Below are 18,502 nucleotides of genomic sequence, written 5' to 3' on the forward strand. Positions count from 1 at the left end.
AAGAGGATGCTGTGTGAAGGGGGACGGGAAAGCAGAAAAGCAAGAAAAACGGAAAAGAGACTACACTAGATAGTGGTTCCCTCTGAAAAAGAGCTTTTTATCCAAGAGCCCCTCACAAAGATGCTCTTATCGCACACATATATAAGCTGCTCAGAGGTTTTATCCCCCTCTTTTGAAGATAAAGATTCAAACCTTGCAGGTCTGATACAAACAAGGCTCCCGCTGATCTCAGTGGCTATTTCGGTTGTGTAAAACCATGGGGATGCGGTGTGAGCTCTTTCAGATGACTTCCTTGGAATATTTTCTGGTTTTAGGAGTTAGCCAAACCATGTTTCTCTTGGGTTTCCACTGGGAACGGCCAGGATCTCACTGGGAGGGAGGAACCTGGACACCCCCTGTCCTCACCCGGACGTGGTTCCAGCACCCGTGGGGTTTCAGGACACGGTTAGTAACTCCCAAGGGATACAGCTGAGGAGCAGCCAAACTGCAACACCTTGTAAAGCCACTAAGCAATCAGGACATGAAAGTTCTTAAATAGAAAAAACTCGGAATAAACGCAACAGTAGATACAAAAAAGATCTGAACCGGCTCTGCTGTAAGTCAAGTCTAACACAGAAAATTGGTTTTCTCAGTAGAAGCTATTAATGGAATGGCTCTGGGAGAAAAAACACTAAACATCCCTCCATTCCCTGACCCAAAAAAAAGAAAAAAGTGATTTATCCTTGTCTACATTTAGCGGTAGTAACTTATTAGTATACCAGTCCTATATGGTTTGCACAAACATACTCACAAGATGATTTTACGTTACAGATATGACTCGTGCCTGTATATGGTCCTAAATAAAGCCTTTCATGGACACCAAGGCAGCTTCCCAGGCTTCCCACCGCCGTCCCACGGCCGAGAGACAACCGACTCCCACAAAGCAGGGACAGCCCCGAGTCCTTCAGGGGATCTTCTGATCCCACGTGAGGAAAGGCCACTGGGGCAGAGCAGCTCCCACCTCCTACCCACCGCAAAATTATAGTGTTTGGATGCAAGATCCTAGCCATGTCCCATCACTACTGACCTGCCTCGAATTTTAATTATTATGTTATAGATGAAGCTGAAGGATGAGGAGAATGGCTAGTTCTAATCTTCCTCCCATACATTCTCCACACCTCCCATGTTAAAACCACTGATTTTTTTGCTTTAGAAGATGGCTTTTATGGCTTCAGTTGCAAGTTTAAGACATAACACAAAATCCAAAACCTCCCTGGGAAAATGCTTAATCTCTTCATATTTGTCAGTCGATACAAAGAGCTCTTCCCTTGGAAACACCAGAGCAAGGTGCTAGGAAATCAATTTATACATCTAGGAAAGCATTTCATGAGTTCAAAATAGCATAGAGTCTGATATGAAACACGTTTCATTTCCTAAATAATTCGATACATTAATTACATTTGCAAAAATCTCCGCTTTAAAATATGCATTTCTAAGCAAACTACTTCATTTTGCCTTTTTTTTTTTTCCCCCCCCAGGAAAAAAAAGTCCAAATTGTCCTTTTTTTAAATAAAAAGTACCATTATTTAATAGATGCAATCATCTCGGCTGTCTCTGACAACATCGCATGAAAACAGACCGCAGGCTGTTCCAGCTCCACCTGCCAAATTCATTTAATAAATACAGATTATAACATCAACCAAAACTGTAATAACTGAGAGGTCATGGCCATTTTACACGATTGTACAAACTGAAATCCTAAATGGAACAAAGGTATTTACTTGAAAATATTACGACTCCTACCCAAGATGGTGTGTTTACCACAGCTTGTGCTCTCTTCAAGATGTGATGCTCCTCCATCCCCAGCACGGATGTACCCACCACTCTGCAACACCTGCCCCTGGCATTGATTTTTATGCAACAGAACCATACAAAATACTCAGAGAATTACTTTTTTTTTTTTCGGTGGCACCTACAGTACCAAAGGGAAACTCCCAGCTTGTTCTGCAAACAGAACTCAACAAACAATTCACGCACCTCATGCTATTAGAAAATCCTTCTGTTTATCCACAAAAATATTAAAAAAGGACATAAGTAAGGACAAGTTGTCCCCATTGAGCATTAACTGATGGCCTCCAGGACAGGGACTGCTTAAAGCTGTGAATTATCTAAGCGTGCTGTGGTTTTTGAAGACAATAAGCCCAAAAGCACGGGGTGTGGCACAGCATCTGCAGAAGGAACTGTTACTCCATGGGCCAATACAAGGGAAGGTTGGTGAGGAGGACTGGAAACACGCTCAAATGACTTGCAGCTGGGGTGTCAAAACCCACATATATCTCACTAATTGTTGTTTAGTTTTGTGTGCTTGATGGGTAGAATGTCTGCTTTTAGGTAACACAGGCCTGGGAGAGGCTCAGGGGGATCTTCTCCAACATCCTTGAGATTCCTACTCTGCTGTGGGAAAGATCAAAGCACAGTGGAAAAGTACATGTGTGAAAATCCCTGATATCTACAGGTGAAAGGAGCAGGTTCAAGATCTTGTCTCCTCCTTTTTCTGGCTGACAAGGACCGAGCTCCGTGATGCCACTGTCCCCACTTGCGTGCCTCTGCCCAGAAGCTGCTGCGGACATCCCCCGGGTTGAGAGGTAAGAAGAATAAATTTGCTCTTGGAATTTCATCCATGGTTTTGGGGTCGTTCTTGCGCCTTGCCTGTGGCGGCTCACGCATTTCAGAAAACAGAAATTGGTGCGGAAAAGTTCAGCTTTAACCCTTTATCCAACAGGGTTGTTCTTTTTTTTCACTCCTTTTCTACTGACACTATTAATGGGAAATCAGAAGGCAAAAAAGAAAAATAAAAATGGTTTGTGATCAACAAACTACGTGTATAGCAGAGGAGGAGGAAAGACAGTGGGGAAATCATTAAAGTCTTTAGTGTTTACTGAAAAGTGAATGTGGAAGCTATTTCTAGCCCACAGATCTTGTCAATGATTTCCAGCACTGTTGGCCGTGCTCCTCCTCTTGAAATTTCATCCTTCGGTGGTTTCCATGACTCGGCTCTCATCCAATTCCCACTGCCTTTAGAATTATTCCCTAAATGAATCTTTTAGATGCTTCTCCTAACCTTCCTGTGACACACAAGCTTGGCCTCAACAGTGGCCCAGTGGCATTTACATAACGCTTCACATCGGGGCAGCCTCCAGCTCCAGCCTAGGGCCCAAAGATCACAAATTACTGCCCCTCAGACAGCTCCTGTCTCCAAAAGGAAATAACCCAACTCTTTTATCATTTTTATCAGTGGAGAAGAGTTATTACAGCATCCATAGTCACAAAATAAGTAGCATCTTCCACTTCGCAAAGGACATCAGTTTTTTACACGGGGAAACGCCAGGGAGCAGTGGCGTGCCCAAGGTCTCCCAAAAAATGATCTGGTTACGTGAGCATCAAAAAAAGGGATTTTCTGAGTTGTAGTTTCCCTAGTTATAAGGTTTGGATAGAACTGGCTACATACAACTGTTGGCTTGGCACTCCTCCGCATTTGCACGCGATAAATACGGAGTTTTCTTCTGAAGGGCTTTGCCTCTCCTGCCATCCTTGGAGTTCAGAAAGTCCTTTCAGAGCAGACGACACATGAGGTGTCCAGAGGGAGCCTGCTCAGTCTGGCAGGTACCTCCACACCCTCTCTTACCCCACAGGATGACCTTCTTGTTCTTAACAACATGATTTAAGCAAAAAAAAGATTACTTCCATTTTTCTTTCAAGGGAATCATTTTCTGTCATCTTCAAAAAGTAAACTTTTTGCACTTTAATAGCCAAGTCTTCTTCAGTTAATCCACACAAGTCGGTGGGAAGAGGAAGAAAAATGGAAGTTAAATAACTAAAGATTTTGAAGAGGTCACAGAAGAAATAACTTCACATTAAAGAGCTTATTTACTAGATAGAAGTCCCTGTGCTGGTAGAGATGACCACAGAAATCTTCCATGCTGCAAATTAGTGTGAATTAGAGACTGATGATTTAGGCAAATGATACAGGGGTAGGAATGTAAAAATAAAAAGAGGAAAAAGATTAAAAAAAATGGCTAGGGTGAACCAACTGGGCAAAAGCCTGTTGAAAAAAAAATATTCAAAATACTATTTTAGAACAGACATACTGTTCAACAGCTTTTCACAATTTCATATAATTGATTGCTAAAGCTTTCCTTGCTTTAAGTATCAAAAGCATCTGCACCATGAATAAACAAACTTTTCCAATATTTGGAGATAGGGAAAAACAAATACACTTGCCACAGACCCCATGCTAACACAATCAACTTGCAGCCTCTGAGCCTTCTCCATTTGGAACAAAAAAAGTATTAGCTGAAATTAAGATAGTTTTTTTACACAACTATTAATAAATGATTAATTTGCAGACTTCAAACAGATCCTGTTTTGTGGAGAGCTATATTTCCAGCAGCAAAATGCAGTAAAAGTCCAACTTATTTTTTGTACAACAAGCAATTGATAAGAGGCAGGTTCAAAAGTTCAACACAAAGAAATTAAAATTAACCTTAAAAAAAAAAGAGCCCAGCTCACTGCACTGTGAAACTGTGCTAATTGCTTTCTGGTAAACAGGACTGCAGACGTAGAATTTACTAAGCCAAATTTGGTGGGAAAAGTTATAGAAAAGCAGATTATTGGACTGCTCTATTTTGAAGACGTTATTTTGCAACAAAGATTGGATTCACGATGAAAATGCCGGCATGCTAACCTTCCCCATGGCCTCCGGCTCCAGAATGATGCCAACGAGGTGGGAGCCTGAGAAATACCCTGAATATTGAGAGGACACAGAGTTCCAGCTCTGACACCACCCAGAAACCAAATCTTGTGTCCCCAGAAGTGCTTGGGGGGGTCCTTCCTCACCTCTGTGGGTTTGCTCTTTTCCATCCTCAAACCTTCTCCTCCTCCTCTCTTCCCAAGTCCAACTTGGCCAAAGAGCCAATCTTCTCTAATGATCTTTTCTGCTTTGAAAGAGGCAGCTAAAATAAATATTTTTTAAAATAACTTGACACTTGGACAAGGGTCTCACTGATGGATAGAGCAGTACAGTCCTACCCAGAGAGGGTATGAGCACAGGTCAGAACCCGAAATGAAAAGCTGCATTTCCTGGTTTTGCTGTTCTTATCCTTTCTGAACATGGTTGTCTACCAAGATCAGAGAGAAACAGTTTTAAAATTGCAACGAGAGCTCCTCCCCATCCCAATTGTCTTCTTTCTTCCCCAAAATTACATGCAAAGACAGACAATGGCTTGAAATAAATATTTCTATTCTTTTTCCTCTTCTCTTGTTCTGGCTATTTACAAGAGGTCCTAGGAAAAAAAAAATTATGTCGATGGACTATCATCACAGCAATGAGGTCCAAGTCCTTCACCCCAAACCTGAAACCTGTGAGAATCTCAGCACTACACATCTCAGCCTGTGCTATTCCATTCACAATTTTGCAAAACTCACGGAGGACCAAAAATGCAAGCTTATTTCCTTTTTTTTTTTTTCCAAGGCTTGCCTCTCAGTCCTATTTTACTTCACTAGAAGTCAAGCTTTACAAACACTAGAAGAAGTTTTACTTCAAGTTCATTCTGAGCCAGAGCTCAGGTTCAAACTGCCCCAAAAAGGAGCTTCTGTGCAGCTTTACCTTCAACTCTTGGGTATCATCTGGGGCAAGACATTGAACTTGGCTGCTCCCAAATCATAACGAGCTCCAGTATTTTTAAATATCATTTCAACTCCATTTTACAAACCTTGGAGCTAATTTGGAAGATATTATGTTCTCCATGAAAACAAATTCGAGTTCATGATGTCTTCTCTTATGTATAAATAGATGGTTAAGAACACTCACGGCTGTGTCTAATTGGCCTGCAGCTATGCTTTAATTAGATAAGTTGTGACAAAATGTTGCTCACAAACCCCATGCTGTGCATATCTAACACACCTCCGAGGTTTAAAGGAGAGTAAAAAAAAATAAAATAAAATAGATGTCAGCCATACAAGTCCTTCAAAACTAAATTCAAAGTTATTTCATGTTCCAAATGCTGCATATTTGAAAATCTGGCTTTGACTAAATGTGTTTTTTACTATTTCCAGCCCTTCCCACCTGATGGGCAGGGGTTTTTTTAAATACCTGTAGCTGCTGTGCAGCTGAGAATAAAGCAAGTTTTGCTCGGGTGACGTGCTCCATATTCTCATTATCGCTGCTGCTGGGGCTAGTAGTGAGTGAAGTTGATATTTCACAGAAATTTTAAGTGGCTGCGTGTATATAATAAATATTATCACCACGCTCTGTCTGGCTGCATTCATTCTCCATGGGAGAACTTTGCCACTTCAGCAGCTTTTCTAGAGTCCATGACCATCTTACAGTCAGACTTTGCAAGGAGATACGGAATTACAAGAACAACAGAAGTAATTTTCTGTTAACTGTGTAACTATACATCTAAATATACTTATGAAAAAGAACTTGTGCTTGTGTTGAACATCTCCCTTGGGCAGGAGGAAAAAAAAAAAAAAGAAATCCTATTATTTCAAAAGCTGCAATTATTGAGCAGTCATAGCTAATTCAGTGCCAGCTTGTTTATGCAGTTCCTATGAAGGATGATGCAGCCAGTGTCTAAATTGAGTTCGCTCTTTCCCCCGGCATAGCAAACTGTTTGTCTAAGCTAATAAATGTACATATTAACCCAGCCACCTCGTAGGAAGCCTGTTGTACGCTCTGTTCAATATTTTCGAGTTAAACTAATCGGAACCATTTGCTCAAAAGACTTTCGAAAGCCTCTCCCGTGCAACTGGAATATACATACTTCACATGTGGAATCTGAGTAGTCTCAAAGTTCCAAGTGATTTTAACCCATCGCTACTACTACGAGCTGTAAATACTTTCCCAGCAAGCCACAAGCGTACCACTGAAGCCAACGTAAAACACTGAAGAACAGCAAAATCTGGGCAAATTCACAGGAATAGTGCTAGATACATTCGTTACGAGTAACAGATATTTTTAAATCTTGGATACTCTCCTGCCTTCTTTTTTAATAATTGAATTTTGGCAGCTGCATTAATTCATGTTAACTACGTAGTTTAATGGGAACTACTCCATAACTGAGTGGAGTTCACCATTCGTTTCATTTAGGACCTTTTATAACCATTCATCAAACCGACAGCCAATCGCTCTTGTCAAGCCGAATCAAACCAGAGCCAGAAGGCAAAGGGAACAAAAAAAAAAAGTCTAAAAAAGTCTAATGAGCACTGCCATTCATCTCGTGTTATAAATAGAGTGCGCAGGGAATCGCAACGGCGGGTAAGCACGGCGATGTCAACTTTCCTCCTACCTGTGGAACTCTGCTCTAACTCTGAGTTTAAAGACGTGATGTTTCAGGAAAAAAAAAAAAAATTTTGCCCTCCAACAATTACTCGAGTGTGTCCAGAGAAGGGCAACAAAGCTGGTGAAGGGTCTGGACCACATGTTGTATGAGGAGCGGCTGAGGGAACTGGGGTTGTTTAGTTTGGAGAAGAGGAGGCTGAGGGGAGACCTCATGGCCCTCTACAACTCCCTGAAAGGAGGGTGCAGAGAGGGGGGATGAGTCTCTTGAGCCAAGGAACCAGCGCCAGGACAAGAGGGAATGGCCTCAAGCTGCGCCAGGGCAGGGTCAGACTGGCTCTTAGGAAGGATTTCTTTGCAGAAGGGGTTGTTGGGCGTTGGAATGGGCTGCCCAGGGCAGGGGGGGAGTCCCCATCCCTGGAGATGTTTAAGAGTAGGGTCAACATAGCGCTGAGGGATCTGGTGTAGTTGGGATCTGTCAGTGCTAGGTTAACAGTTGGACTAAATGATCTTCAAGGTCCTTTCCAACCTAGATGACTCTGTGATTCTGTGATACTTTGCTAAAGATAAAAGGGATGATGAAAATCAGGCTGGAAGGGACCCTGAGAGATCACAGCCCACCCCACTGCCCCATAGCAGCATATCTTTCATTTACACGGGCCTGATAACTGCCCATGCAACCTGTTCCTAAAAGCTACACACCTTTGTAAATTAAAAGAAGTTGGAACAGGCAGACAAAAAAAGTAGTTTATTTTTAAATGACACAAGTGTGCTTTGCAATGAGATCTACATATTTTGACTGCCTTATGCAAGTACCAGGGTGACTTACTCTCAAGCACTTCCCTGCAGAAAATACTCTGGAGAGCTGGGGAATAGTGAGCAAACCACTCCAAGGGCAAAAGAAACCACTTCTTTTCTTACAGTATATATTCATGCAGTTCTTAGTTTATAGCACAAGAGATAAAAGATTGTCCTCAGAAGTAACCCAGCTGTAGGCTCTTCTCTCCACTGAGACAAAGAAACCAAGTAGAAAGTCAGAGCCGAAGAGCCAAGGGTCAGGTTAGGTATTGGAAAACACTCCTCTCCGAGGAAGCTTTCCGCTTACAACATTTAGTTTTACAAAAAAGAAAGCTTTGTTATTTTTTAAAACAAGACATTGAAAATACACGTAGACATCTGTTGGTTTTATGTCTCAAATCAGGCCAGCAACAAGGGGTAACTCATTTCACTTGCATCTTCTTTACTTGTTCTTTTCAATTTTTGAGGGGAAGTATATAACACGGTCTCCTTATTGGAAGTAGCATAGTGCCAAATTATGCTAATATATTAATTATAACACCATACCATGAGAGTCCTCGAGTTATTTATTCTTATTCAGAGAAGCAGCTGAATGCTACAAGCAGATGAGGAGGTACACAGCGACAGAAAATATACCTCCTTCCCCAGATTTTGTTATGTTTCGTCTTATCCCGTTTAATGCTCAGAAGAAACTTAATTTATACTTAAATGTAAATATCAAAATGTAGTTACTAGTGTTATACAACAATTACACAGTTATAAAGTAGTAAGGCTAGTGCTTTTGAAAACCAGGGAAATTTTTAAAGACGATATGTATTTTTTGTAATACCAATACACATGAAAAGTTGGTGAACAGCAGCTATAGGTTGTCTGACATCACATATGGCTCAGTCCCATCACTAAGGCTCAGCTTTTCCCACTCCTCTAAATGCAAAAACCCACATCATCCACTTTGAGCCTTCTGTATCAACACTGCTCAAAAACCTTCTGTACAAAGAGCTTTAAGGGTAATATTCAGTGGTAAAATTTCAAAAAATGCAAGGAGACTCTCAACAGGCACTTCAGCTCCCAAACCTCACCAAAGGTCAAGCTGACCTACAGCAGCTAACCCACATTTTTTACCCCAAACACTTTCCATAGAGTCCAGATTAACGGTAACTTTTGCGCAAACGATTCACAGCTCCCCTGCATGTTACTCGACTCAAGGTCATATTTAAAACACAAACCAAGAAGCAAGTAAACAGAAAAAAAAATAAAAAGATTTGTCTCCAAAGGGTAAGTAGCTTCTTTACTGCTCAGGGTCAGAATTGGCTCCCAGAGTTATTTAGGCACTTCTCCAAATCTCATTTAACACCTACGCCCGTAAGCAAAAATCAATCCTAAGAAATGTGCACAAAGCCCTACAGAGCCTAGAGCCAAAATAAAAACCTTAAATGAGAGATGGCTGAAGTAGGCAGCTGGGGCAGCAAACTGTGCCATCACCGGTTGGGACGGAGAACATCTCCGTTGGTCCACGTGATCCTCATGAGTTCCACTTGAATACACAGCTATACAAACCAGATGTGGCCAGGCTGAAGAGGGTCCAGAGAAGGGCCACAAAGGTGATCAAGGGACTGGGCAGCCATGTGAGGAAAGGCTGAGAGAGTTGGGTTTGTTCAGCCTTGAGAAAAGAAAGCTGAGGGGAGACCTCATCACTATGTTCTGCTATTTAAAGGGTGGCTACAGAGAAGATGGAGACTCCCTTTGTATAAGGAGTCACACGGAGAAGACGAGGGGGGACGGGTACAAGTTAATCCTGGGGAGATTCCGATTGGACACAAGAGAAAAATTTTTCACAATTACAACAATCAGCCACTGGAATAATCTCCCCAGAGCAGTGGTGGATTCCTCAGCATTGGACACCTTGAAGATTCAGCTGGACAAGGAGCTGGGCCATGTTATCTAGACCAGGCTTTTGCCAAGAAAAGTTGGACCAGGTGATCCTTGAGGTCCGACCAGGTGATCCTTGAGGTCCAACCAGGTGATCCTTGAGGTCCAACCAGGTGATCCTTGAGGTCCCTTCCAATCTGATCCCATCCATAATTCCCTGATACACTGGCAGGACCATGGCAGGGGACAACACCCTCCCTGGCCCTGGGTGGGATTAGCCCGCTGTCACCGCGGTGGGTCCGCACATGAACACGCCACCGCACGGGAGGTTTTCAGCAGCAGCAAAGCTCCCTTGTCTGAGAGAAAATATTGCAGAATATCTCTGCGACTATTGCAGGCTGATCCATAAAATTAAAAGTTTAAAAATTAGACTGTGTATAGACCTTGTATAGTTAACTTCCCAACACTCATTCTCCCGTGGATTCAAAGGGATTTCCACGTGAATATTTTCCCCTTAAACATAAACCTGGAGATCATACCCAGACACAGCAATTTTCCTATGATCAGCCAAGTGAGCATCGGTATCGCAGAGCTTGTTAGGTGTATTTATTTTTAATAGGATTGAATTTAAACACCATTATCAGAAAATGGCAACATTGGAGTTTCACTCAAGTGCTTTTTACAAGTGTCAGGTGCTGAATAAGGATTTGATACTCATGATGCATTGACAAGAATTACATTTCCACAATGGTCTCAATTAGGCACTCAACTCCCATTCCATCAATGGCAATAAAAATTAGCTAACTGTCCTTCAACCACACACCATTACCAGGATGAGCTTCCCTTTACCTGCAAGTAGGCATTCACCTCATTATTCACAGACCCCATTAAAGGAAAATCACTCAGAACAAATTCTTCAAACTGCTCTAAAAGCAAAACACGGTATCAAGCAGAACAGGAAAAAAAAAAAATATGGAAATTCTCAAAGATCAGACTATTGGTCATTCCAGTCCAGCCTTACTGACAGTATTAGGCAGTATCAACAGCTGAGTAAACTGGGAGAAACTTTGTGGTAAATACATACAGAATAATATACGCTTATAATATAATAATTATGTTATATAGAAGTGGATGCCTCTTCCCATAATAGACCAAGTCAGCACTGAAGATCACACAAATATATATACACACTTCTATATACACATATCTTCTATTTATATAAAAACACACAGAAGAGTCTGTTGAAATCCTATTTTTTAGGTGTCCAATATGCCCATATCCAATAAGACAATGCCAAATCTTGCCTCAATCTAAACATCAGTTGGGTCTTAAAACTATACTCTTATATCAAAGCTCCACAGATTAAAATAACACTGTTTAAAAGGGAAAACCAAATAATTTCATCAGCTTTACATTTGCAGAAGTGATGTTAGCACTCTCGCCTACTCAAATATTTTGTCTGTCTCAAGGACATTCAGTCATGACACGAGTTTCTTGACTCGTTGAGGGTGCAGGATAAGCCAGCCATTCTGCTTGGACTGCTTGGCTGAACTGCTCTATGTAGTTTAAGATTTTATATTTTTTTTGTTTTTTTAAAAAAAGCATCAAAATGTCGAGCATGTTCACACATAAAAGAAAAACTGCAAAAATTTCTGCCAAACTCTGCTGATTCCAATACTTGCCCTGACTCAGCGTGCCTGTGGAAGTGCCAGGCATTCAGCCATGCATATGCTATCTTGTACCCCATCTTCAAGTGTCCTATTAATAAAATATTCTTCACACATCAGCCTCAGCAAGGACAGTCCCCTTCCCCCTCACCATCCTTTGTAACTCTTGCCGCCCTTATGTTTTCCCTCTCTTCAACTGCGCCCATCCAGAAGGCAAAACAAATCTGAGTTCAAGAGGAACTTTGAGTAAAAACCCGTCGGGTCTCAGAAACAGACTCAGAAAACCTGTGGCACTACGAGGTGCTTCCCAGTTTACTGTTTATGTCAGCCCAGACCGTCGTTAGCGCCAAGAATTCATCATTTCTGTCACAGAGTTACACAGCTCTGCTCGTACTGTCATTTCTAATTTAAGTATTAAAAAAAAAAAAATCCTCGAAGGGAGTAGCTAACATTTCAAGATCAGCTAGAGTGTCCCCAGAACGTTATTTTATTGTCACTACTTGTATTTAGCACCGTGCTCTCCGTTAGCCACGCAACGGTAGGTAACTGATTTCAAGGGGAAATGTTTCAGCTTCAGTTGCATAAAATTCATTGTAAACACTCTCCAAATGTATTTTTCCTGGATGGAGAATATAACTGGCTTCTGTAAAGCCATCAAACGCTATAGATTAGGTAATACATATTTTTTAATTCTCTAAATAAAGAGGCGTGAACACAGAAAGAGTCATTGATCCGGCTGATCTAGTCCAGCACCTTCATCTTCAAAAGCCTGGTTACATTTCAGCACGTAAACCCAGTATTTCCAACACAGTTGGGGCTGCCTGTCCCACGTCAACACCCTAAAAAAAGAAATCTCTTCCCAAAGCCTAATGTAAATATTTGACTTCCATGTTTTCAGGTGACAGCGCCATTAGTTTTCCCTTATCTCAGTGAGAATGAGATATCTCAGCCCCATCAACCTTCTGGGAAAGGGCATAAAACCCCCACGTCGGGCACTTCTGTCTGACTTGACAGAGGAGCTGCAGGGATGGAAAACTGACGTTGCCATGTCACAGACTCAAAGTTACACCTGCAAAACAGACTGGATGGTTTCAATGCTTCCATTCACATGGAAATTATCAGTGTTGAAACTTATCTGGAAAATGAATGGGAGAGAAGCAGTCTTTGCTTTGGGGAGAGGTTGGGTTTGACATTCATTTGTCTCTTTTTTGCCTAAACCATCACGAGATCTATCGTATTACTGTGCTGCCATATAGACGTCCTGTTCCTTAAGGAGCTAGAAACTCAGAACAGAGAATAAATTCAAGAGTCTCTTCCGTGCTTGGTTTCTTCAACAAGATAGTAGGAGCAAAATTAACTCACCGCACCGTGTGGGATCAATGAAAAACAGATCCTCAGGTTACTCAAACTTCGTTAGGTTCACCAGCTTCTGCAGAGCTGCTGGAACGTCCACCCACTGCTTATCTACTGGTTTATAATAGTGGATAATCTGTATTTTGGATATTATTTTCAATGAGTATATACCAAGAGGGTGCGTCACTGGGTTTGACTTTCAACATTAGACTCTAACTGCTTTTGTCAATGTTTCGGGACCGGGGAGTTTGTGCAAGACCAGCTTAAGCAGCGCTCACAAAGGCAAAGTTTCTCATTTTTCACGCTTTCATTGCTGTGACAAGACACTGTATGTGATGCAGGCTTCCTTCTTAATACTACTCTCTACCGAAGCGATTCACACACAACAGCGTGATCCACGCCTGCTTTATTCAGTACTTCCTATGACCTTGATCTCTGAATAACCATTTTGCTACAGGAATTTATGCAGCAGAGTCAGAAGTAAAAGTGATTTGACCAAGACGCACGGTGCTTACAATCCTTCATTCTTGTCAAAGAGACCCAGGTGATTTTATAAGCCACTTGTCTCATGTGGCCTTACCTTTGATGTAGCTTTTCTTCCGCAGTGGCAAAACCAGTGCTAAAAACGCTTCATATTAAAAACTCCCTAGTAAAAGGCATTTGCATTGAAAAAAAATGCTTCCAAACTGCAGACAAGTTGTTTGTAGCTTATACATATGGATGCTTGTTATAAGTTAGCAACGGTGTTTTTCTGCAAATGCTGTCTTTCAGATCCAGTGGTGGGTTTTTTTTTTGCTTTTTGCTGCTACATTCTCTTACTTTAGGTAGTGACCTAAAAGTATCTCAAGCCAGCATTCCTCAGCCAACACTACTGGAAAACTGTTCCCTTCTCTGTTCCTCCTTAAGGAACATTTTAGGAAAACTGAGTTAAAAAATGTATTTAGAGCTAAATAAATGTATTACCTCAATCTCGATCCATTTAAGAACAGCTGCCTGATTCAAAGGCACTGCTAGTGTCATTCTGAATAGATGCATTAATATGCAAAGGGTAGTTGACAAAACTCAACTTTCAGAGGATGCAACGCTCTTCCCCTACTCTATCACTTCAATTACGGTTTGGTCTTTGACACAATTAAGGGACAATCCAAATACAAAACAGGAAGAAAAAGATATTATGCAAAATAGCATATCAGGAAATCTGTCGATTCAGTTATGACCCCCAACAGAAAATGGGATTTATAGATTTAGATCCTGAAAGGAGGTTAGCTACCTGAAAGGAGGCTGCAGAGAGCTGGGAACGAGTCTCTTTAACCAAGTAACAAGTGATAGGACAAGAGGGAATGGCCTCAAATTGCACCAGGCCAGGTTTAGACTGGATATTAGGAAGCATTTCTTTACAGAACGGGTAGTTGGGCGTTGGAATGGGCTGCCCAGGGAGGTGGTGGAGTCCCCATCCCTGGAGGTGTTCAAGAGTAAAGTTGACTTAGCGCTTAGGGATATGGTGTAGTTGGGAACTGTCAGTGTTAGGTCAATGGTTGGACTGGATGATCTTCAAGGTCTTTTCCAACCTAGACAATTCAGTGTGATCTCTCCCAGGACTGTAAATCCCAGACATTTACCCCACCGACAAACCAGGCTGCAAACAGACTGAGATCCCACAGGTAGCTACACGGTATGGAAGACTTTTTTCTGGATTTATGTCATTTTCAGAACATTTAGGGAGTTGGGGTAGGGGGTTTCTATGCTACAACAACCGAGCAGACTTCCAGTCTCGCTTAACAAAACACGAAACAGAAAAGTCATATTAAAAATAAAACCCCTCAGAGGCCAAAAGGCAACAAGCCCAAAATACACTTCTGAAAGCTAAAAAATGTTCAGAATATAATTGTCGTTGACACTGGTTAACACATTTAATCATCTTCAAACATTTGTTTAAACACTAAAGCTCTCTAAAGCTATCGAGCACGCAGATGATTCATACAGTATCTAGGTAATCCGCACCAGACCTTTTCATTTTCATTACACAGGGAGATGTGGTGAAAATACTGCTAAAAGGCCGACATGCAAAATTAAAATTGAGCAAAATATATCATCTCTTCTTGTAAGTTCATTCACCTCTTGCAATTTTAGGCCTATATCCAACATCGAAGGGGTTATTTTTAGCTCTTTAACAGAACTAATAGGAACTCCATTGTGAAACGCTCCATTTCTTGCAAATAGCCTCATTATTTAAAAGATCAAAAGCATCTTGCTACCATGTGATGTAACTAACTTTGATCTGATGTTGTCTACTCAGACTTCAGAGGAGATAATTATTGGACTGTTAACTTTTTTTGCACTCTGACTGCAAATATCTCGTTTATCCCTCTTCCCACTACAGATACATTAACAATTAAAGGATTACATCAATATTAAAAAAAGTCTGGCAAGAAAATACTGATGGGCAATTTACAGTTTGTTCAATAAAGAAGCATAGTCACTCTAAGGAAACATGCACAAATATCTGCATTTGTATCTAGCCAAAGAAGAAAATAAAACTAACAATTAATTATCCTGTTTATGAGATATAACGATTACATGAGAAACTTCAGCGCGTTTGAGAGTTTCCTACTGGTAAGGATGGATTCAACAAATTAACAGATTCTGAGCAAATCTGCAGCCCGGGTGCATTGCTCTGGAACGAGGTATCAGGGGATTGCTGTCAACATCTCTCCAGTTTAGTCATGTAATTTCCTTTGAACCCTTTGAATATTTTCTGTTATTAACGCAAACATACGTGAACACGATGTTGCATTTTCAGTTCAGGCTGTCACAAATGAGTGACCTACTCATGAAACTAAGAAACGTACATCAATATCGTGCCAAATGTACAGCTCTCTTCTTTTAATTTGTTCTGTATTTGTGAATTCCACATGCGAACAGAAACTTTACCACAGAAATCTTTGACCTACCAACAGGGTGAACACAATTACGTCGTGCTATGGCAACGCAGTTTTGGTTTCCCCTTGCGTCAGCAATTGAGGCATCTTTCATCTTTGCGTCGGTCCCGTTTTACGCTTAGCGCTACCTTGGCATTCCGTCTTCTTCTCGGGGAGATTTTCATCCTCTCGTATCCATCCTTACAGTCATGTCATATTGCCGACACATACCTCTCAACGTGCATGAAAATTTATGTACTTTTAATTTCTACATGACACACAGCGGAAGGCATAATGAAGCCAGAACTAGATCCATCACAGACAACGCAGACAAGAATAAATTCTTTAAAAGGTAACATAAATGCAAAACTCCTATTAATTTTCACAGGAACCGCATGGTCAGAAATAATCTACGCAATGATCCTCAAGCCACAGTTGCTGTTACCAACAGATATTGCAATCTATCGTTGGGCGGAAATATCAGTGTCATTTATTTCTCCTTCTCAAACAACAATTAGTCACCTGCTACACACTAGATTTGAAATCAACACATTTCAGTAAGGCAGATAAAATACACTTTAACCCAACAACTTACCTGCCTTTTCAACAGTTGATTCCTTACAATGAAAATAATTCCATAATAAATGAACCTCCGCAATTATAAAGCCACACTTTTATTTTTATCCAGTAAAACAATGTATTCCATTAATGTACCTAAAGAAATAGAACTGAACCCTCCATCACCACTAATTATTATATTCTATTATGGCTTGACAAAGCATATTGTTATATAAGCACTGACTATCCCATAATCCAAATTAAGGCTCTATTCACTAATAAAAGTATTTTTCACCCGTAAGCTTTAAAGTCAGAATGCAAAGTGAACAGCACATTGAAATCTGTTATTGTTTGACTAAGTATTAACTATGGCGTTCCTTAGATCCGACTGAATAACACTAATGTACTCTGTTATTGTTCAACGGTTTAAATAAAGAAAAAAGAAAAAAGGCAGCTATTAGATTTAAACCTATTTCAGATTCCATTAATATTTGCCACGAGGAAGGAGCGTGGGGGAAAGCAGGTTCTGTCAGGAGGGCGCTTTCATAAGATTTAACAGTGGGAACCCTCCGAGCATCACGGCTGAGTGAGAACTTCCACAAATTTACCTGGACTTCTGTTAATTTGGTGAGAAGATGCTAAATACGTGGATTTTTCTGATCTTACTATATTGACTGTTCACAACATTTAAAAAAAAATAAGCCACTACAAACCTGATTTACGACTCACACTGTGCATGACATCATGCACAACGGGGACATCCCTCGCAATGCCAAAAAAAAAAGGCTTCAGGAAGGAGAAATAAAGGGAAAGGACCACGTAGAGAAGGCAGTAGCAATTAGCATCTGATACCACAAGATGTTTGGGAACAGCAAAGCTACCAGGCACGGTGGGAGATACTCAAAGATTTATAGCACTTGGTTTCCATGGGTGCCAATACCGGATCAAAGCAGGGAAGGGACTTGGACAGGCTGCAGTTATTTGGAGTTCTGAAAATTCAGTGTGAAAAAGGGAATAGTAAAAAAAAAAAAACATTCTTGGAAAAGCAAAGTGGACGTAGTTCATGTACTCACCCATCACCGACAGCTCTGCAGAGCCACTGCTGTTCTCGTTTTTGTAGGTGACTACACATGTGTACGTCCCAGAGTCGTCGTCGGTCACGTTCGAGATGAGTAGGTTGCTGCCAGCCAGTAACGAATACTTTTTGGACCTGAAACATTGATATAACACGTCCACAGCACGTTAAGGTGCTATCTCTCTCTAGAAAGATACACGCAATAAATTATGCTCTAAGTAGTTCTCAGCTGCGATTTGTGCCGTTAATAGCTTTACACTTCCATTTTAAATACCAGCCAGGTGACATTTATATCAAATTCCACCCTCGGATTTGGTGCAGAGAATAATCAGAGCAGCAGGTGAAGGGACACATCCAGTCTCATTATTATTCAGGAGGAAAATCTCACGGCCTCCAAATCCACCCCATGGAATTTAAAGCATTACTCAGTGGTTTGCCCGTACTTTGCTCAAGGAAACGTAGCGTTAGATATGCGATCCCCGAAGGACTGAGCTACCTGACGGGGAGCGCTTCATCGCCTCGCAGCCACGTGAAGGTGGGAGGGGGGTACCCAGAAACGCAGCATTCCAGGACGGCATCCTTCCCTTCCATGGCCACCACGTTCGACGGTCGCTGGAGGAAAAACTGCTGCCTGTGCAAACCTGGACCTACGAGAGCAAAAAAGACCATTATCATCCATTAAAAAAAAAAAAAAACCAACAACACAACGCCACAACATTCTTTTTGTTGGGAATGGGGAATATAAAATGCCTGATCAATAACAGACCCAAGAGACTCCAGCTTTCACAGATTCTTACTGATGGAAAAAAAAAAAAAAAGAAAAATCATGGTACAGACATACAAAAAGTTGTATCAAATGGCAATCTTAGAGCTGCTTACAGGTTGAACCCAAGGGAGCAATTTGAAGGCAGAAAAATACCAGCTTTTGGGAAAGTGAGAAAGGACT

General features: G+C 41.2%; 1 protein-coding gene across 1 annotated transcript in view; it reads right to left on the reverse strand.

Moving 5' to 3' along the window:
- LOC141917708 (netrin receptor DCC-like) overlaps nucleotides 1-18,502 on the reverse strand; it is a 632,583-nt gene that overhangs the window by 297,425 nt on the left and 316,656 nt on the right. The window contains exons 4-5 of the mRNA XM_074811102.1: nucleotides 18,053-18,203; nucleotides 17,555-17,691 (exon numbers count right to left, since the gene is read on the reverse strand). Of these exons, the coding sequence (XP_074667203.1) occupies nucleotides 17,555-17,691; nucleotides 18,053-18,203 (288 nt within the window). The remainder of the gene's footprint in view (nucleotides 1-17,554; nucleotides 17,692-18,052; nucleotides 18,204-18,502) is intronic.

Source organism: Strix aluco, chromosome W, assembly GCF_031877795.1.
Source record: "Strix aluco isolate bStrAlu1 chromosome W, bStrAlu1.hap1, whole genome shotgun sequence".
Taxonomy (NCBI): Eukaryota; Metazoa; Chordata; class Aves; order Strigiformes; family Strigidae; genus Strix; species Strix aluco.